A 19,403-nucleotide genomic window follows, 5' to 3' on the forward strand; every position below is an offset into this window, starting at 1 on the left:
TACAAACATTGGTGTCCCGAGGTACAATCCATGATTGTACCTTGGGACAAATATCTGCAAATAATTATTTGACATTTTCTCATAAATAAAATAGCATAGGGTCAAGTGTTGCACCATATTTAATGATGTTATCAATTACTAATAGAAATATTCAATAGTCATAGCTAAAGATCAATTTGAACTTAAATTATAAAGGTTTAAAGAAAAGCGTCCCAAAGTAGAAGGATCTCCCCTAGATGAAAACCTATTCCAGGAAATTGGTTTGCTACGGGATTTGATTTTGAATGAAAGAGATGTAAATAACACACAAGACATATGCAATACATACTAAATAATAATTATAATGAGTTATTTCTAAATGTATTAACTGTGTTAAAACTTTTCTTTGCGTTGCCAGTTACTATAGCAAGTGCTGAGCGCTCTTTCAGCAAATTAAAATTAATAAAGAATTATTTCGATCCAGCATGTGTGCAGAACGCTTAATGCAATTGCTATATTAAGCATTGAAAAAGAAATTGCAAAAATTATAATTTTCCTGAAGTAATTCATGTATTAGCAAGAACAAAATCACGCTTTAAATAAACATGCATTAATATATGTTCGTGTTTGTAATTTTTTTTATTTTGCAAAAAATGTAGGGCCCAAATAGTTTCTTGCACCCGGGCCCCTTTATTGAGAAGGCCGGCCCTGGTGCCATTCGAAGTTTATCAATGTTTAATTTACATAGTCGAAGTCAAATGAAAAACATTTATTTTTTCCAATAATACTGTATTTATTTCTTATTTTTCATTCAGAATTTGGTTCAATAAACACTTCTCTCACAAAAAAACCTTATTTAAAACAATGGGGTAATGTTGGTTTCGTGCAATGGAAGACAAAATTTCTTATGTAAAGAAATAATCTTCAAATTTGTTTTTTTTTTTATTTCTTATTATTTCTGTCAACAATCGATGTATTTGGTGCATCTTCTAGATAAATACGAGTTTTTATTATTCAACTTTTTACGAATAACACCTTTTCTGACAAATTCGTCACAGAATTTTTTCGGGCTATAAAAAGTAACTCAAGTCTGTATTAAGCAGCTTTTTCAATCGTTTGTTATAGACATGTTAACTCGATATAGAGCCTTCTTATAAAGTGTCAACGTCATAAAGTATCAAAGATCCATTCGCCGGTGTTCTCACCGGCGAATGGATCTTGCTCGCAAATTTTAAATTGAGAAATTTTAATAAAATCTCCATAACGAATATAATAAAAATTTCCTTCTTAATACATCAAAGCAGAAATGACATTTCTACACTTTTAGTCCATTTTGAAAACAGCCGGATGACCGAGCGGTTAAGGTGGCAGCCCACCGCCTAGGGAACCCGGAATCGAATCCGGACGATTCAAAAAATCCCCAGGAATTTTTGGAAAGCGATCCATCCGGATATGTCAGAACCCATCCATCCATTGTGGTTCTGGCCGAACCCATAATGGGCTTGCTAAAGAGACTTTTAGTGCCCTACAGAGAGGAAAGAGTTAAAAAAAAAGTTCATTTTGAAAAATAAGAATTATAGAAATTAATTTAAAAATATTTAATTTTTATATAAAAATATTTCTTTAATTGAAAAACTTTAAATTTATTTTAAAAATCTACATTTATTTATATTTTTTAATTTGATGTTATCAAAATCGTAAACATATGTAGAGGGCGCCGATACTGAAATAGAAAACTTTTGGAAAGTTTGCTATTTGTAATTACAAAGTGAGAATATTTAAAATATTTAATTTATATAAAAGAATTGCATTTAATGCACCATATTATGTCAATGATGTATGCATTATACAAAACAAATAATTAATAGAGAATAAATAAAGGTATTTAAGACTAATGAAAATCAGCTGAGTTAATTTTTTCTATTTTTATTTAAATATAAACAATTACATTTAATTTGTAAATAAAAATGCTTTTAACATGAAGTTTTGCAAATATTTTCTTTCAATATATGTAAAAATTTTATAATTAATATGTTATAATTCTAATATATGTAATAATTTAAAAGTATTACATAAATTAACTAGACTATACATCAGTTAATCTTCTTAAAAACACAATTATTGCAATAAGAATAAAATTTTTAAAGTTTTTTTCAGGTATTTCTTCTGCTGTTTACCAGTTCATACAACCTTGAGTCTAAAGGAATTAAATAATAATAATTATTCTATTTCAAAGTTTTTTGTGGTTGTGAAAGGTTTGGTAATGTTATAAATGAGATTTGGGCTTGTTGACTTACTTAAATCTATATCCATATGGAATTGTTTTGTCTGTCTTGTGTATATTTTTTGTTATTGATTATAGTAGTAAATTAAAGACGTTTAGATGTACAACAAAAGGATAACTGTAAAATTTTAATAGAAGCGATGCACTTTTGATAGGTAATAGGTTTAGTACAGTATTATATAAATGCTTTGAAATGCTATATGTTTGATAAATATATGTTATGTGTAGTGTGAGTTTGATTCTTTTATTTTGGGTTGTAATGGGATTTTTCTGAATAAAAATTTTGGAACTTAAAGCAAGCCTAAGAACTTATATTTCTGTTGGCATTATGGTATCTTTTTATATCCTTTTCAATTTGATGTTTGAGGCAATTGTTTCTCTGCCTTGTCTATTGGCACAGTTCTAATATTTCAAATTATGAGAGATGCTATTTTTAAAGTTTTCATCGTCATAATATTGAATCAATTATTTTCTTTTGTTATATTGATATTTTATTTATTTCTGTTTCACATTTGCATTCTTCCTATTTCAGAATTTCTCACTTAACATTTAATCATCTAATATATACATATTAGATGATTAAATGTTTTCAATTATATGGTACTATACACGGAGAAAATACTATAATCACAATATAAAGCTAAATTGCATATTGTAATTGTATTAAAGTTTTTTGATGAATTAAAATTAATTTGATCATTGAAGCTGTAAAACAGTTACTCAACAGTGTTTCAAGTATAGCAAATCAGAAATTTTTAAATTATAAATCTTAATAATTTGAGAAGAAGAAGAAAATTCTGTAATACTAGAGAGGTTGTGACCGATGTTTTCATTGCAAAAACGTGTACGTCGGACGTTCAGCACTGCCTTCCTGTAAGCCTAGAAGTTTGACAATGGCGTTTGGAATGTCAGTGGAATCATGCTCGACATATCAAATGCCATTGTCAAACTTCTAGGCTTACAGGAAGGCGGCGCTGAACGTACGACGTACACGTTTTTGCTATGAAAATGTCAGCCACAACCTCTCTACTGTAAATACAAATTTGAATCAAATTACTATTATATGTAATAAATTGAGTAAAACTTTCTAATTATAATAATAATAATGTTAATATATCCTTTTCAGAAAAGCATTTATTTAAAAATATATATTTGTGTTTGTTAACAATCAAAATGAATATTTCAAAAATAATGATTTTATACTGAACAAATATTTTTTTTTCATTCCTATGTAAATAGATAGAAACTATGTAAAGATATAGATAATTTGAATTTAGATATTTTATATGTAGTAACTTCTTTTTTTTTAATAGATGATGTAAATTTTCAATTATGTATCATACTAATTTTGAAATAAATACATACAGTTAAATCTCAATATGTCACCCTGCTATACAGCACCAATTTGTTAACACTTTGTAAAGTGCCAATGAATATTTGTGAACAGATCTTAATCAAAAATACTAAATAGAGAACTCGTCAGTGTCTGTGAATCACTAAAATGTACAACTTTATGTTGCAAACATGGTCATAACTTTCAAACCCAAACACTCATAACCCTCATTAAATGTATATTTCTTATTGTATGAAGTACTTCAGTTTAGCACCATACTCAATTTAATGCCAATTTCAGGGGAGAAATAAATGGTGACACTAAATTGAGGCTTGATTATAATTTCTAAATAATAAACAAAATTATTTTGATTGAAATTTTTTTATTTTATAAAAGCAGCAGTTTAATTATCGGGTATATTATCAAGATTCTAAATTGTTCTATGAGATGTGATAGTTTTTAAAATTATTTTATTGTGTAGAATGATTTAGAAATTTTATATTTTACAAATTGAACAAGTCATTTAAATAAGTGTAGACATCAATTTATTTGAAAATATAGCTATTTATAGTTATTTTGACAAAAATTACATAAATGAAATTTATTGATTTTAGAGTAAAAGAACTATGAAGTCTTATTTTCTTGGAGGATTAATATATTTATTTTTAATATATTATTTATAGGTGTATTTATGACTGTGATCATTTGAATGTGAAAACAGTTAATACAGAATGGACGAAGCAACATTTAAGTGTAGAAAATGTCGCCATATATTATTTACAAGTGAAAATGTAATACCTTCACATAATGCAGCATATGATAAAAGTACAAATATGACTGTTTGTGAAGATCTAGAAAATGAGAAGCATGTTTGGTTCTTAAAGGATGATGTCTTAGAAGAATGGATGGAAAAACAAATTGATCAAGTATGAATAAAAATATTATTTTACTATTTAACTAAAACTATTTTTATTCATAAGAAGGAATTATTTTATGAAGTTTTGCAAATATTTTCTTTCAATATATGTAAAAATTTTATAATTAATATGTTATAATTCTAATATATGTAATAATTTAAAAGTATTACATAAATTAACTAGACTATACATCAGTTAATCTTCTTAAAAACACAATTATTGCAATAAGAATAAAATTTTTAAAGTTTTTTTCAGGTATTTCTTCTGCTGTTTACCAGTTCATACAACCTTGAGTCTAAAGGAATTAAATAATAATAATTATTCTATTTCAAAGTTTTTTGTGGTTGTGAAAGGTTTGGTAATGTTATAAATGAGATTTGGGCTTGTTGACTTACTTAAATCTATATCCATATGGAATTGTTTTGTCTGTCTTGTGTATATTTTTTGTTATTGATTATAGTAGTAAATTAAAGACGTTTAGATGTACAACAAAAGGATAACTGTAAAATTTTAATAGAAGCGATGCACTTTTGATAGGTAATAGGTTTAGTACAGTATTATATAAATGCTTTGAAATGCTATATGTTTGATAAATATATGTTATGTGTAGTGTGAGTTTGATTCTTTTATTTTGGGTTGTAATGGGATTTTTCTGAATAAAAATTTTGGAACTTAAAGCAAGCCTAAGAACTTATATTTCTGTTGGCATTATGGTATCTTTTTATATCCTTTTCAATTTGATGTTTGAGGCAATTGTTTCTCTGCCTTGTCTATTGGCACAGTTCTAATATTTCAAATTATGAGAGATGCTATTTTTAAAGTTTTCATCGTCATAATATTGAATCAATTATTTTCTTTTGTTATATTGATATTTTATTTATTTCTGTTTCACATTTGCATTCTTCCTATTTCAGAATTTCTCACTTAACATTTAATCATCTAATATATACATATTAGATGATTAAATGTTTTCAATTATATGGTACTATACACGGAGAAAATACTATAATCACAATATAAAGCTAAATTGCATATTGTAATTGTATTAAAGTTTTTTGATGAATTAAAATTAATTTGATCATTGAAGCTGTAAAACAGTTACTCAACAGTGTTTCAAGTATAGCAAATCAGAAATTTTTAAATTATAAATCTTAATAATTTGAGAAGAAGAAGAAAATTCTGTAATACTAGAGAGGTTGTGACCGATGTTTTCATTGCAAAAACGTGTACGTCGGACGTTCAGCACTGCCTTCCTGTAAGCCTAGAAGTTTGACAATGGCGTTTGGAATGTCAGTGGAATTATGCTCGACATATCAAATGCCATTGTCAAACTTCTAGGCTTACAGGAAGGCGGCGCTGAACGTACGACGTACACGTTTTTGCTATGAAAATGTCAGCCACAACCTCTCTACTGTAAATACAAATTTGAATCAAATTACTATTATATGTAATAAATTGAGTAAAACTTTCTAATTATAATAATAATAATGTTAATATATCCTTTTCAGAAAAGCATTTATTTAAAAATATATATTTGTGTTTGTTAACAATCAAAATGAATATTTCAAAAATAATGATTTTATACTGAACAAATATTTTTTTTTCATTCCTATGTAAATAGATAGAAACTATGTAAAGATATAGATAATTTGAATTTAGATATTTTATATGTAGTAACTTCTTTTTTTTTAATAGATGATGTAAATTTTCAATTATGTATCATACTAATTTTGAAATAAATACATACAGTTAAATCTCAATATGTCACCCTGCTATACAGCACCAATTTGTTAACACTTTGTAAAGTGCCAATGAATATTTGTGAACAGATCTTAATCAAAAATACTAAATAGAGAACTCGTCAGTGTCTGTGAATCACTAAAATGTACAACTTTATGTTGCAAACATGGTCATAACTTTCAAACCCAAACACTCATAACCCTCATTAAATGTATATTTCTTATTGTATGAAGTACTTCAGTTTAGCACCATACTCAATTTAATGCCAATTTCAGGGGAGAAATAAATGGTGACACTAAATTGAGGCTTGATTATAATTTCTAAATAATAAACAAAATTATTTTGATTGAAATTTTTTTATTTTATAAAAGCAGCAGTTTAATTATCGGGTATATTATCAAGATTCTAAATTGTTCTATGAGATGTGATAGTTTTTAAAATTATTTTATTGTGTAGAATGATTTAGAAATTTTATATTTTACAAATTGAACAAGTCATTTAAATAAGTGTAGACATCAATTTATTTGAAAATATAGCTATTTATAGTTATTTTGACAAAAATTACATAAATGAAATTTATTGATTTTAGAGTAAAAGAACTATGAAGTCTTATTTTCTTGGAGGATTAATATATTTATTTTTAATATATTATTTATAGGTGTATTTATGACTGTGATCATTTGAATGTGAAAACAGTTAATACAGAATGGACGAAGCAACATTTAAGTGTAGAAAATGTCGCCATATATTATTTACAAGTGAAAATGTAATACCTTCACATAATGCAGCATATGATAAAAGTACAAATATGACTGTTTGTGAAGATCTAGAAAATGAGAAGCATGTTTGGTTCTTAAAGGATGATGTCTTAGAAGAATGGATGGAAAAACAAATTGATCAAGTATGAATAAAAATATTATTTTACTATTTAACTAAAACTATTTTTATTCATAAGAAGGAATTATTTTTTAAAAATATGAACAATTTAACAATACTATTGTAATCAATGAATAACTATTTTTTAAAAGTTTTTGTATGAAAATATAACTTTAAGTTACATGAAAATTTATAAATTGTTCCTACTCTATTAATGAAAAATATTACAAAGTAGAAATAATGAAAAATTAATATATAATTTTGTTTTTTAAGATTATTTTAATTATACTCTTTTGTTAAGCTAGAGAAATAATGTTTAAAACTTCATACAAAGTTACCAACTGATGAAACAGTGCTGCATACTTGATTACCACTTACTATAAATGAAGTAGAAATTTCTTTCAACCTTTTTTTTTTTTAGACTAAAAGATGATGATAATGTCTTGTTGCATGTGGATGTAATAATAATTTTGTATAAATTACAGTAATATCTTCAGAATGATGATAAAAATTCATGTAATGTAGTGACATGATATGGGGTTTTTTTAATGAAAAATAAGACAAAAGATTTAGAGAAAAACAGCTTTTGAATTCTAAAACTATTATAATTTAATTTCTAAACTATTATGAAAAAACGTTTCAAATTCCAAAAATATTTTTATAGATGTTTCAATGATAGTTCCAACTTCTCCTCATGATTTTTGTGCACTTTTAAATTAGGAATTCACTTACAAATACAGTCGACCCCCCTATAAGATCATAGATATGTTCCATTCTTTAGGAATTCGATTTCTAATGAGTCCTTCCAATCACAGCCCGACACGTGTCAAGTTTACGGACTACGGCTGATTGAAAGGTTTTCTTCCATAAAATTAATCGATTCTAGACTAATCCGACTCAACATTTCCAAAATACGTATATATTTTTTGGAAATAATCCGTATAAACTACGCTATAAACAAAAAATTGTAGGATTACTTACCGAGTATGCACCATTCGACAACCCCATTGCTAAAGCTTGTTTTCGTCGCGAAGCAGCACACCAAACCACGGCCGATTTCTGATAACTTATTTTTCTGCGAAAACTTCGTTGAACTTCGGAGACATCATTAATATAAATAATTTTAATCGCCGTTGAATAAGAAATGTTTCTTTCACAAGAAATGTATAAAATTACAGTACTGTATTAGACTTACGGTACCTAATTTACATACTGACAGACGATAGTTAGCGTAAAAATCTCCGTAGCGTGGCGCCACGCTAGATGGCGGAAATTATATATTTAATTATAATAAAGTTACAATAAGTTAATATATAATTATATATACAGTACCTAATTTATATATAATTATATGTACAGTACCTAATTTATATATAATTTATATAATATTGTCCAGACGATAGAAATCTCTCCGTAGTGTGGCACTATGGACGGCGGGAAAGTAGTTCGGCTGCCCAATGACGTTTTACGTAATTATAGGAGTTTTTTTTACCTTTTTTTACGGATACCGTCACAATTTTTTCGCAGTTTTATAGGAATCGTAATTATAGGGGGGTCGACTGTACTGGAGTTTTAGTGAAAAGATGGAGTAAGAGAAAAAATGAAAAAATAAAAAGATGCTTGGATAAGAATTACAATAGACAAACTGACATCACTTGTTTAATTGTAAAATGGTTTTTTTAACAATGAAAGCAAAATGGATCAATTTTTTAATTTCAGCCATATTTGATAACTAATAAATATTTTAACATTTATATTCATTAGGCAAATACAATTCTACACATTTTGTAATAAAAATAATAATAATAGTAGTACATATTAACAAAGAAATAAATAAAATAAATGGAAAGTTTTTCTTTCCTTCCTTGTTTGGAAGGGTGACTCAAAAATACTATCTAAGAAGGGACAAATCAGTAAGATCAAATATACTTTCAGGAAGGACTAATATGTAATAAAATGAGAGGGAATGAGAGCAATATTATTGATTTTCTATTGAATAATTCTTACTTTTAAAATTTCTGAATCATATATAGATGTAATAAAGACATGAAATGTATCCAGTTTGAATCCAACAAGGAAAAATTTTGATTTATGGAGATAAGCTGCTGCAGTTAAAGTAATTCAAAATTGACCAATAATAAATTCCATGAACTAGAACTAGAACATGAACTAGAACACTCTGATCAATATAAATCAATGAAATTCTTGATAATTGTCTTGATTGGTTATTAATGATATAATTAAATAGACCATCACTACTATTTTTGGTTACTAAAAATTATTTTAAAATGTTTTGGCTCTACTTGAGCCATCCTCAGTTTAAACATACAAATTTACTTTTTTTTTTTTTAACAGCTTATAGAACAGATTTTCAGATATGATAATGGCAACCAAAAGAAGCAATTAATTGTCAATATGGTGCCAAATTTTATTTTGTTAACTTTAAATAATAATATAATGCAGTCAAATATGTCTATAATAAAACCTGTATATAGCAAAAACTTGTCATTAATGGAAAATTTCTTCAGTTCCTTGAATTTTTTGCAAAAATTAATATAAATTAACCTGTCTAATGCAGAAACAGAAAGGAAAATTGGGCCATATAACAGAAAAATAGGTATCTTTATCCAATTTAACACAAATTTATAAAATTATAATGCATATTGAATTTTTTAATCACTTTTTAGATGTGCTTTTAATATTGAAAATGATCGTTATATACTTTTTTAAAATTAGTAATGAAATTTTTGTAATTGTTAATGATCTTTATGTAATAACTTTTACACAAATAAACTTTGTTGAAAAAATTACAGTAGTTTTATTTTTACTGATAACTATTTCTACGGCTAAGTGATTATTTTCAATTGGTAAACACTTCTATTTAAAGTTACAAAATATTAAAATTTTTAAACAAATATCATTAGTTTGACTTAATAGACAGTAATTTAGAATGGTGAAGCATCTGCCTACTTCTCTGAAGAATCTGGGATCAAATTTACATCCTGGATCCCATGATCTAAAAACCTCAGGTGTCAGTCTGCTTGAATATGTTGGGCTGTGCCCCTTATTAGTGAGGTTGTGGCTGAAGTTTTCATCTCTAGAACGTGAACACTCAACATTTGATGTTCATGTTTTAGAGATGAAAACTTAAGCCGCAACCTCACTATTACCTTGTTTCCCCATTGTTAACCTGGTTGAACCAACACCACCTAGACAGAAAGCCTTCATGACGTCACTAGTTTGAGTCTATTATAACTCATTATTCAAAAAGGATTTGTTTCAATAATTTATTTAAACTATTAATATTTCAGATTTTTTAACAGATTAATAATATATTTTTATTGTTAATATTTAATACAAGAAATAATATTAGGTAGAAATTTTTAAATTTACATTATTTGAAATAAAGTTAACACTGGGATCTGTTATGTCTCAATAATTTATGTTCATACTAGCTTACCCGTCATGCATTGCTGCGATTTCAGAAGAAACGAAATTCAAGCAAACTCGTTATGATAAAATTAAATTTACATTTTATCATTTTTATTGAAATTTATTATTATTATATTATTATTATTATTCATTAAACTTTTTTTATTCACGACACCATTTATGATTGTGATTTTGTTTAAGAAGCCCTGGTTTAACCAATTCACCTTATCAGCTGAAAATTTATAATTTTCAGCTGATAAGGTATTTTAATTTAATCTTGCCCTTTCCTCTCTAATATTTTCATCGGGAAAACATTTCAAACTGTCATTTCAATTCTATTTATTTATTGGAGTGCTTGTGGATACACGATATTTTTTGTTTTTCCGTCTGGTGCGTACACAAATAAATCAGAAGGTTTTCCGACGCATGAGCTGGCCACATACAATTGTACATGTGAGAAGCATGGATTCTTTAAATTTAGCCCACATACTTGCAGAGATTGTTAGAAGTGCGATATTTCCCATTTTTATATATATTTTTTAATCCTTTATAATTTTGATTATTTGATTGCTCCTTCCTCTCTTCCTTGGCATGTTGTGAAATTTCTGATAGTTGGATAATAAACCATTTTAATGTAATTTGTCTTTTTAAATTATTTTGAGTTGATATTAAAATTTGGAAAAGGGTGGATCCCTAGATTGGTAAAATAGGTGAATTTCATTCTACAACTTTGGTTGTTGTTCGGGTTACAGTTAAGGTTTTAACAAAGTTTGAGCGAATACATAATTAGCAAAAAATAGTTGAAATAAAGTGATTAAACAAAAATTATTACAAATATCGTAAATAACAGTTCACAAATGCATATATAGAGATATTTTTTGAAGGGGGAAATGGTCTTCACAATTTGAAATCGATCGAACACACTGTGCTCGAATGCTCGTGTAAACGCGCGCCATCTATCGTAGGATAAATGCCAGAAACCTTCGCGGGAGTGTATTAAAAAACTTCCCAAAGCTTTATGGCAATCATACTATGCCAGAAACCTTCGCGGGAGTATATTAAACAACTTCCCAAAGTTTCGTGGCAATCGGATAAACGGTGTGGTAATGCATGAAGGACAGACAGACAGACATACATTCATTTTTATATATACAGTATAGATTATATAGTTAAAAATATATTAAAAAACTGCTTTTTTTCTAGGAAGCAGACCAAATAGATTAGATTAAACTATTATTCCATACAATTTACAACTTAACATTTATTGTTTAACCCAGGGCTTCTTAAACTTTTTTTATTCACGACACCATTTATGATTGTGATTTTGTTTAAGAAGCCCTGGTTTAACCAATTCACCTTATCAGCTGAAAATTTATAATTTTCAGCTGATAAGGTATTTTAATTTAATCTTGCCCTTTCCTCTCTAATATTTTCATCGGGAAAACATTTCAAACTGTCATTTCAATTCTATTTATTTATTGGAGTGCTTGTGGATACACGATATTTTTTGTTTTTCCGTCTGGTGCGTACACAAATAAATCAGAAGGTTTTCCGACGCATGAGCTGGCCACATACAATTGTACATGTGAGAAGCATGGATTCTTTAAATTTAGCCCACATACTTGCAGAGATTGTTAGAAGTGCGATATTTCCCATTTTTATATATATTTTTTAATCCTTTATAATTTTGATTATTTGATTGCTCCTTCCTCTCTTCCTTGGCATGTTGTGAAATTTCTGATAGTTGGATAATAAACCATTTTAATGTAATTTGTCTTTTTAAATTATTTTGAGTTGATATTAAAATTTGGAAAAGGGTGGATCCCTAGATTGGTAAAATAGGTGAATTTCATTCTACAACTTTGGTTGTTGTTCGGGTTACAGTTAAGGTTTTAACAAAGTTTGAGCGAATACATAATTAGCAAAAAATAGTTGAAATAAAGTGATTAAACAAAAATTATTACAAATATCATAAATAACAGTTCACAAATGCATATATAGAGATATTTTTTGGAGGGGGGAAATGGTCTTCACAATTTGAAATCCATCGATCTCACGATGAAATGCTTGTATACACTCGTGCCATCTATTGTAGGATAAATGTACTATGTCAGAAACCTTCGCGGGAGTGTATTAAAAAACTTCCCAAAGCTTTATGGCAATCATACTATGCCAGAAACCTTCGCGGGAGTATATTAAACAACTTCCCAAAGTTTCGTGGCAATCGGATAAACGGTGTGGTAATGCATGAAGGACAGACAGACAGACATACATTCATTTTTATATATACAGTATAGATTATATAGTTAAAAATATATTAAAAAACAGCTTTTTTTCTAGGAAGCAGACCAAATAGATTAGATTAAACTATTATTCCATACAATTTACAACTTAACATTTATTGTTTAACCCAGGGCTTCTTAAACTTTTTTTATTCACGACACCATTTATGATTGTGATTTTGTTTAAGAAGCCCTGGTTTAACCAATTCACCTTATCAGCTGAAAATTTATAATTTTCAGCTGATAAGGTATTTTAATTTAATCTTGCCCTTTCCTCTCTTTAATTTTTTTTTATATATAAGCATAAAATTTTCATAATATAATACAATATATTTTGTGATATGAAGAATGTTTCACCCTGTTTCAGGAAAATAACAAAAAACATAATTATACAAGTAACTTAGTCATACTATCCTAAAATAATCAGAAAGCTCAAGTATACCAGTTATTCATGAACAAATTTAATTATCTAATTTTTATTAGTATCTTTATGCTCTTTAATTCTGTAAAGAACTCAGAATGTTTAAATAAAATATCATTAGACAAATTCATCATATGTAAGAGATTTAAGTTTTTCTAAAACAAATTCAAACTGCAGAGAATTAATTACTTTAAATCAGGTGTCCAACCCGCGGCCCTCTTTAAAATGGTGTTTTGTTGTTGTTTTATTAATTAAAGACCCAAATAAAACAAATATTTGTGTTTTTCAAATAAATTTTTGTTTGACTTCTTTATAATAAATAAAATTATCTATTTCTAAGTAGAAATTAAAAGTGTCTTTCAATGACTTCTTCCAATGTGGTCCAGAGAAACAAAAAGGTTGGACACCCCTGCTTTAAATGGTAAATTCCAACCATTTTGCTGTGTAATTTTATTACAGTATTATGTAATTCCCTTAATATGAGAGCAGTTAGACATGAATTATGTATAATATGTAACACTTATCCTGATCCAAAAGGGGACATAAATCCGACAATATCACTCTCTATATTCATTTTTCTCCCTCGTGGGTAAAGAATATACAGATATCAAGAAGTTCTCATCTCTGAGTATATTGGTCTGTACAATATTTAATGTGCGAGGAACTCATTGAATGCATTATACCTGGTGTTGGGCATTTTTCCCTTCCTCATTTCTTCACTGTTAGGGAATCATCTCCAGAGCACTGTTCCAAAAAGAATGTGATTTTTTTTTCTATATATGTATGTATATACAGTAGCACCCTATAACACGGTAGATACGTTCCATGTTATATGAATTCCCTGTTGTACAAGTCACTTAAGTACATGAGCCAATCGCAGCCCGGCACGTGTGCAGTTTAGCGGCTATGGCAGTTTGAAAGGTTTTCTTCCATAAAATTAATCGATTCTAGATTAATTTGACTCAACATTTCCACATTTTGGGAATAATCCATATAAACTATGCTATAAACAAAAAATTGTAGGATTACTTACCAAGTGCGCACCGTTTGAAGACGCCATTGCTTAAGCTTGTTTTTGTCGCGGAGCGGTTCATTGAATGGCCTACGCATGTTTCCTGATAAGTTATTTTTCTGCAAAAAATTCGCTGAACTTTGGAGACATCATTAATATAAATATAATTTTTATGGACGTTAAATAATAAATGGTTTTTAGTTGGCTCGTTTAAACTCAACGGTTCATGCAATATCCACTATTGGTCTAGATTCGACTATCCTGTCACGACACGAATCGGCAATGACATTTTAGCGTGTTATAAGAAAACGTTTGCAATTTTTTTGCCGTGTTATACGAATCCGTGTTATAGAGGGGTCTACTGTATAATATATATATATATTTTCATTCTAGTGGTGTGTGATACTTGGGATAAAGAGTCCTTTTATCCTGTTCCTGTATGTGCTCACTAGTCCTTTTTGAAGAATCTCCTAAGCCCATTTGGTGATTACGTTTATTGAGATGAAGCCCAAAAGAGAAAAGATGGATGCCGCACCAATTTTCTTGTTTTTATATCTTTATAGTTGTCACCTTTTCCTTTCCACCAATTGGCGATAGCACAGTCAGACTTATTCAGACATGCACCTGACAGAACAAGACCATTATCACCTCCAGCAATAAGTACACATGAGGTATTACAAAAACACAGGGTGAAAATAACAATACATGTCACAAATATGGGACAGAAGTACCACAATTATAAACAAAACAGAAACATTAAAATTTTCATTAATTATTACAGAGGGAAACAACTGTAGGCACTGAATCAAGTCTCATATTAAGGAAACTTACATTCTGGTTTTGAAATCATTGTCCAAAATCAGATTTACAAACTTATCATGTAATCAAATGTCTGACAATTTGTTTATTTTGATTCAGTGTCATACATTGCTTTTATTTGTATGCTTTATTTTATTGCTAATTCAAAGAGAATTAGGAATAAAACAAAGCATAGAATAGCATAGAAAAATATTAGAATAGTCTAGCATGAATTAGAATGCTAAACTATTCTAATCTTTTTCTCCTCTCTTAAAGGATCTCTCTTCTAGACCTTGATGTCTTATCATATTCTTATGCTTCACTTATCTCATTTTTTTTGTAAAATTTAGTTCACATATCTGAAAACAATTTTGAATTTTATTATTTAAAATGTTTTAAATATATGTTTAAACTTTTCTAAGAAACTTTAAAATCTAATATTAACTGACTTTATTTCATATTAAATTTAATTTTTTGATTTTTTTTAAATGCATTTCAGAAGTACAGGTATTCCTTGTATAACATAGTAGTTACACTCCAAAAAAGTGCTGTGTTATAAGAATCCATTCTATAAAAACAAAGGACTAATGCAAAACATGGGGTTACATTCCAGAAGTTAGCAAAAGTAGTCTATTCTTTTTCATTACTAAGAAAAATACATTTATTAAAGCAATCAATAATTAATTAACATTTACAATTAAAAGTACTGTATTAAACATTCATATTAATTTTAGTTAAATGAGGGCATTTTCTTTTTACAAAATATTGTCGTCATCTGTTTTTTTTGTTGATCTTAATCAGAAGTATCAGTAATATTTTCATATTTTTTATTTTTATCATAAAAATTTTTTATGGATGATGAAATAAAAATATGCTACTAATAGAAAATATGTTTTAGTGGGTCATGTTTGTTCAGTTGAATACCGAGTGACTTTTTTCCAGAATTTGTGTTTGAATATTGAGTTGTTTGAGTACCAAAACACTGCTATATTCCATTTGTCATTTTTACGAATGAAGTAATTATTTGTAGGTAAGTAATACTTATGGTTAAAAAAGTTTAATAACACTTACCTAAAAATGTTTAAATAAACTTTACTAAATATGAAGATTAATCTATAAAAACAAAACACAGTGACAATCTTAAGGGCTAAATCTGAAAGCAATGATGACATCTGGTTGATAGGAAAGTTAGTGCAATTTTTTTCTTCCTTTTCCTATCAGTTTTCATTAAAGTAAACCTGACAAAAAGCATAAAATAATTTGAAAATTATCCATGAGCAAATTTGAGATGACACACATGCTTACTTGAATTAAAAAAAGTATCAAATAATGAAGTTTACACTTAAAAATTATGAAATTTTGAACAGAGGATTTCCAAAATTGTGTTAGAATGAAACCGGAAGTCATGTTATATGAGGAATATCTCCAATTTTTAAATTGTGTTGTAGAAGAGATAACTGTATATGTAAGTATATAATTTGATCTGAAAAAGCAAATGACTTCTTACTTATAATCAGCAATAACAAATATAACAAAATATATTTCATTAGTAACTTATAATTTAGTGTGTATACAATCATGAATCTTATAACAAATTTTATGAAGATTTAAGTTTATAAAAATACTAGATATAAGGGTATGTTTAAATCTTATATATTTTTCTATATATAAGATTTTTTTTTNAAAATATCTAATATAATATAATATATTATAAATTATATATGTATTATATATATAATTTATTCCAGGACTTTATGAAATCTTGGTATTGATTTAATGATAGAAGTTACTTTTAGGTAAATGATGTACAGTATCTAAAAATAACTTCTACTGATTTAATATGTTAGAGATCTGAATGTTTTGTTTAATTATTGTTACAGTGATTAAACAGAAACAGAGTTATGGAATGGAAGCAAAATATGAATAATGTGAGATGATAATTTTCTACTTCAATTAAAATAATCCCATTTATATGTTTTTAATATACTGTAACACAATTCACTGTAGATCTTATTAAACATATCTAAAAATTTTACGTAATCTTATATATCTTTTTCAGCTCCTTAAAATAAACTATTATTGAAAGTAAAACTTTAAAGATATTTCCTGAATTAATTAAAATCTAAAATTTTGTTAAGATTTGGAATAAAACTCATGAATCCAACTTCAGTGAAATCAAAGTTTCATACAATATGCAAAAAATTCATGATTTAATGTACAGTAATTATTTAATGTTAACTTTGTTATAGTATATCATCAGATTCAAAAAATTAGTTATATAGATCTATACAACATCCAAAATATGCATTCTTAAATTAATTACTTGAGAATGTACTGATGGGTGAAAATCCTCCTTAGGAATTAAATTCATTTATTTGTGTTTTTCAGTCCAGTTCTTCAGTTTGGACTTTTTGTTCATATGAATATCTTCCTTTGTATCCTGCTACACAATACCTATTTGGAATTATTTAGTTTTATCATGATAAAAAGTAAAGGAAAATAATATAGCTAATATAGAAAAATGCTTCTAGTTAAACTTGGATGTTGATGTCAGACTGTGTGTTCCAAACAGCATTCAGATTTTGTATCTAGTGGTGTTGGCTGAACCTATAATGGGATAAAAGTATTTGAAAGATTGTGTTATATTCATAGTATTTTAAAAGATATATAATACAGCATTGCCAGATATTCACATAACTGTATTATGTAAATTATTCAAACAATGTCTCTTCATTAAAATCAAAATAGTCTGAAAAATAAAAATTCAGTAAAAAGCTATATATAATTTAATCGAAACTGATTTAAAATTTTAGTTTTTTAAAGTTTTTTTTTAAATTTAATTTTTCAAAATTTTCAGTTTTCATAAATATGTTTTCTTTTACAGGGAAATTGGATTAAAGGAAAATTGTGCTGTCCAACATGCAGTAACCGTATTGGATCCTATGATTTTGTCAGTGGCAGTCAGTGTACATGCGGCATTGTACTTCCTGCAATTCATGTAGTTAAATCAAAAATAGATTTTGAACTGAAATCAGAAATTGACAGTATCAAGGGAAAGATTCATTCTCCACCTGTTGTCAATATTCATAATTTGAACACGTTGGCATTGGAAGGAACCAGTTTAGCTATACCCAAAGAGACTGTGTCTCAGATTTCACATTTTGATTCATGCATGATGGAAAATGTTGAAGGTTCAGATCTTGTTCCTGAAAATGATAATTTGAATAATATGAGGAAAGAAAAAGATACTTTTCAAGAAGGTGATAAATCTAAAGCTTATTTATAAAATTAAATAAAATAAGTTTTAAAATAGTTCCTTTTTGAATAAAAATTATATTTTGAAAATCATAATTTTCCTTTATATTTGTGATTCATAATGATTTTATCAATAACCAGAAGAAACACTCATTGTTATTTATCGTATTTAGTAATTTTTTCCTTTTTTTTTATGTAAAAAGGGAAAGAATTAATGTAATCGTATGTAGTGACATTAAATAGATTTGATATCACAAAGTTTGTCTTACTAGAAATAAACATAAGAAAATATATCAAGTCAATTAATCAAGTGAATTTTTAAATTTCCAAATATTTGATTCTACTAGCTCTTCAAATATCAATATATTACTTTGATAAATTTTTTTGCTTCTTAATTTTTATCATCAGTTGTTTCAAAATATTTTGTTTTTTGAAACTAAAAAATAAGTTTATACAAAAAGTATATTCATGGTATTTATTTAATTTAATGCATATACATATAATAATAATAATTTTTGTATAAAAAATTCTAAAGTGTTTAAATCGATTATATGTTGCATTTATTCATTTTCCCATTAAACAATATTTTTCATAAATAATAATTTTTCATCTGCTAATAACTAATTGAGAAATAGTATTTTATATATTAAATTTAATTGTTTTGGCTTCTTTGTTTAATTATTACACTCTTCTCTAACTGCACTTAAATAATAACCAAACCTCAACAAAAATCTTTAAAAAGGCTGCATTTTAAAGATTTTTGTCAAGGTTTGGTTTAATTATTATCTAGTAAAACCTGTAAAAGCCAAAATTGCACAGGACTCTAATTTTTTCAGGTTTTTTATACATGCTTCTTTTCCTTAATTACATATATTATGCTTTTGTCCACTTTGGATGTTATTGTGAACTAGGACTTGTTATACCAAGGGAAGAGAATCACACAATTTTAAATTAAAATATCTTTAACTTAATACTGTACACTACTACATTTTAGCATTTTGGACCAAAGCCTCTCCTTCAGTCATTACATTTTCTAATTACAATTTTAAAAAATTCAGTTTTAACAGAATTTTC

At 27.2% G+C, this 19,403-nt stretch overlaps 1 protein-coding gene across 2 annotated transcripts; it reads left to right on the forward strand.

Moving 5' to 3' along the window:
• The first annotated feature begins 1,700 nt into the window (after positions 1 to 1,700).
• Positions 1,701 to 18,484, forward strand: LOC111620605 (E3 ubiquitin-protein ligase RNF180-like). Of its 2 annotated transcripts, XM_023362571.1 has the most exons (3): positions 1,701 to 1,860; positions 4,280 to 4,522; positions 17,959 to 18,484. In XM_023362571.1, the coding sequence occupies exons 2-3, from the start codon at positions 4,328 to 4,330 to the stop codon at positions 18,358 to 18,360; spliced, it is 597 nt and encodes a 198-aa protein (XP_023218339.1). In that variant the 5' UTR covers positions 1,701 to 1,860; positions 4,280 to 4,327; the 3' UTR covers positions 18,361 to 18,484. The 2 variants fall into 2 exon arrangements, with proteins under 2 accessions (XP_023218339.1, XP_023218338.1); XM_023362570.1 differs by lacking the exons at positions 1,701 to 1,860; positions 4,280 to 4,522 and adding an exon at positions 6,902 to 7,154 and having other exon boundaries at positions 17,959 to 18,480.
• Positions 18,485 to 19,403: the final 919 nt, after the last annotated feature.

Source organism: Centruroides sculpturatus, unplaced genomic scaffold (assembly GCF_000671375.1).
Source record: "Centruroides sculpturatus isolate CEXI.00-Female unplaced genomic scaffold, Cexi_2.0 scaffold137, whole genome shotgun sequence".
NCBI classification, from domain to species: domain Eukaryota; kingdom Metazoa; phylum Arthropoda; class Arachnida; order Scorpiones; family Buthidae; genus Centruroides; species Centruroides sculpturatus.

Excerpts from the sequence above, each read along its gene's own strand:
- LOC111620605 (XM_023362571.1), top strand. The coding sequence starts at position 4,328 with ATGGACGAAGCAACATTTAAGTGTAGAAAATGTCGCCATATATTATTT. Across the intron at positions 4,523-17,958 it reads TGGAAAAACAAATTGATCAA|GGAAATTGGATTAAAGGAAA; the intron begins GTATGAATAAAA and ends TTTCTTTTACAG.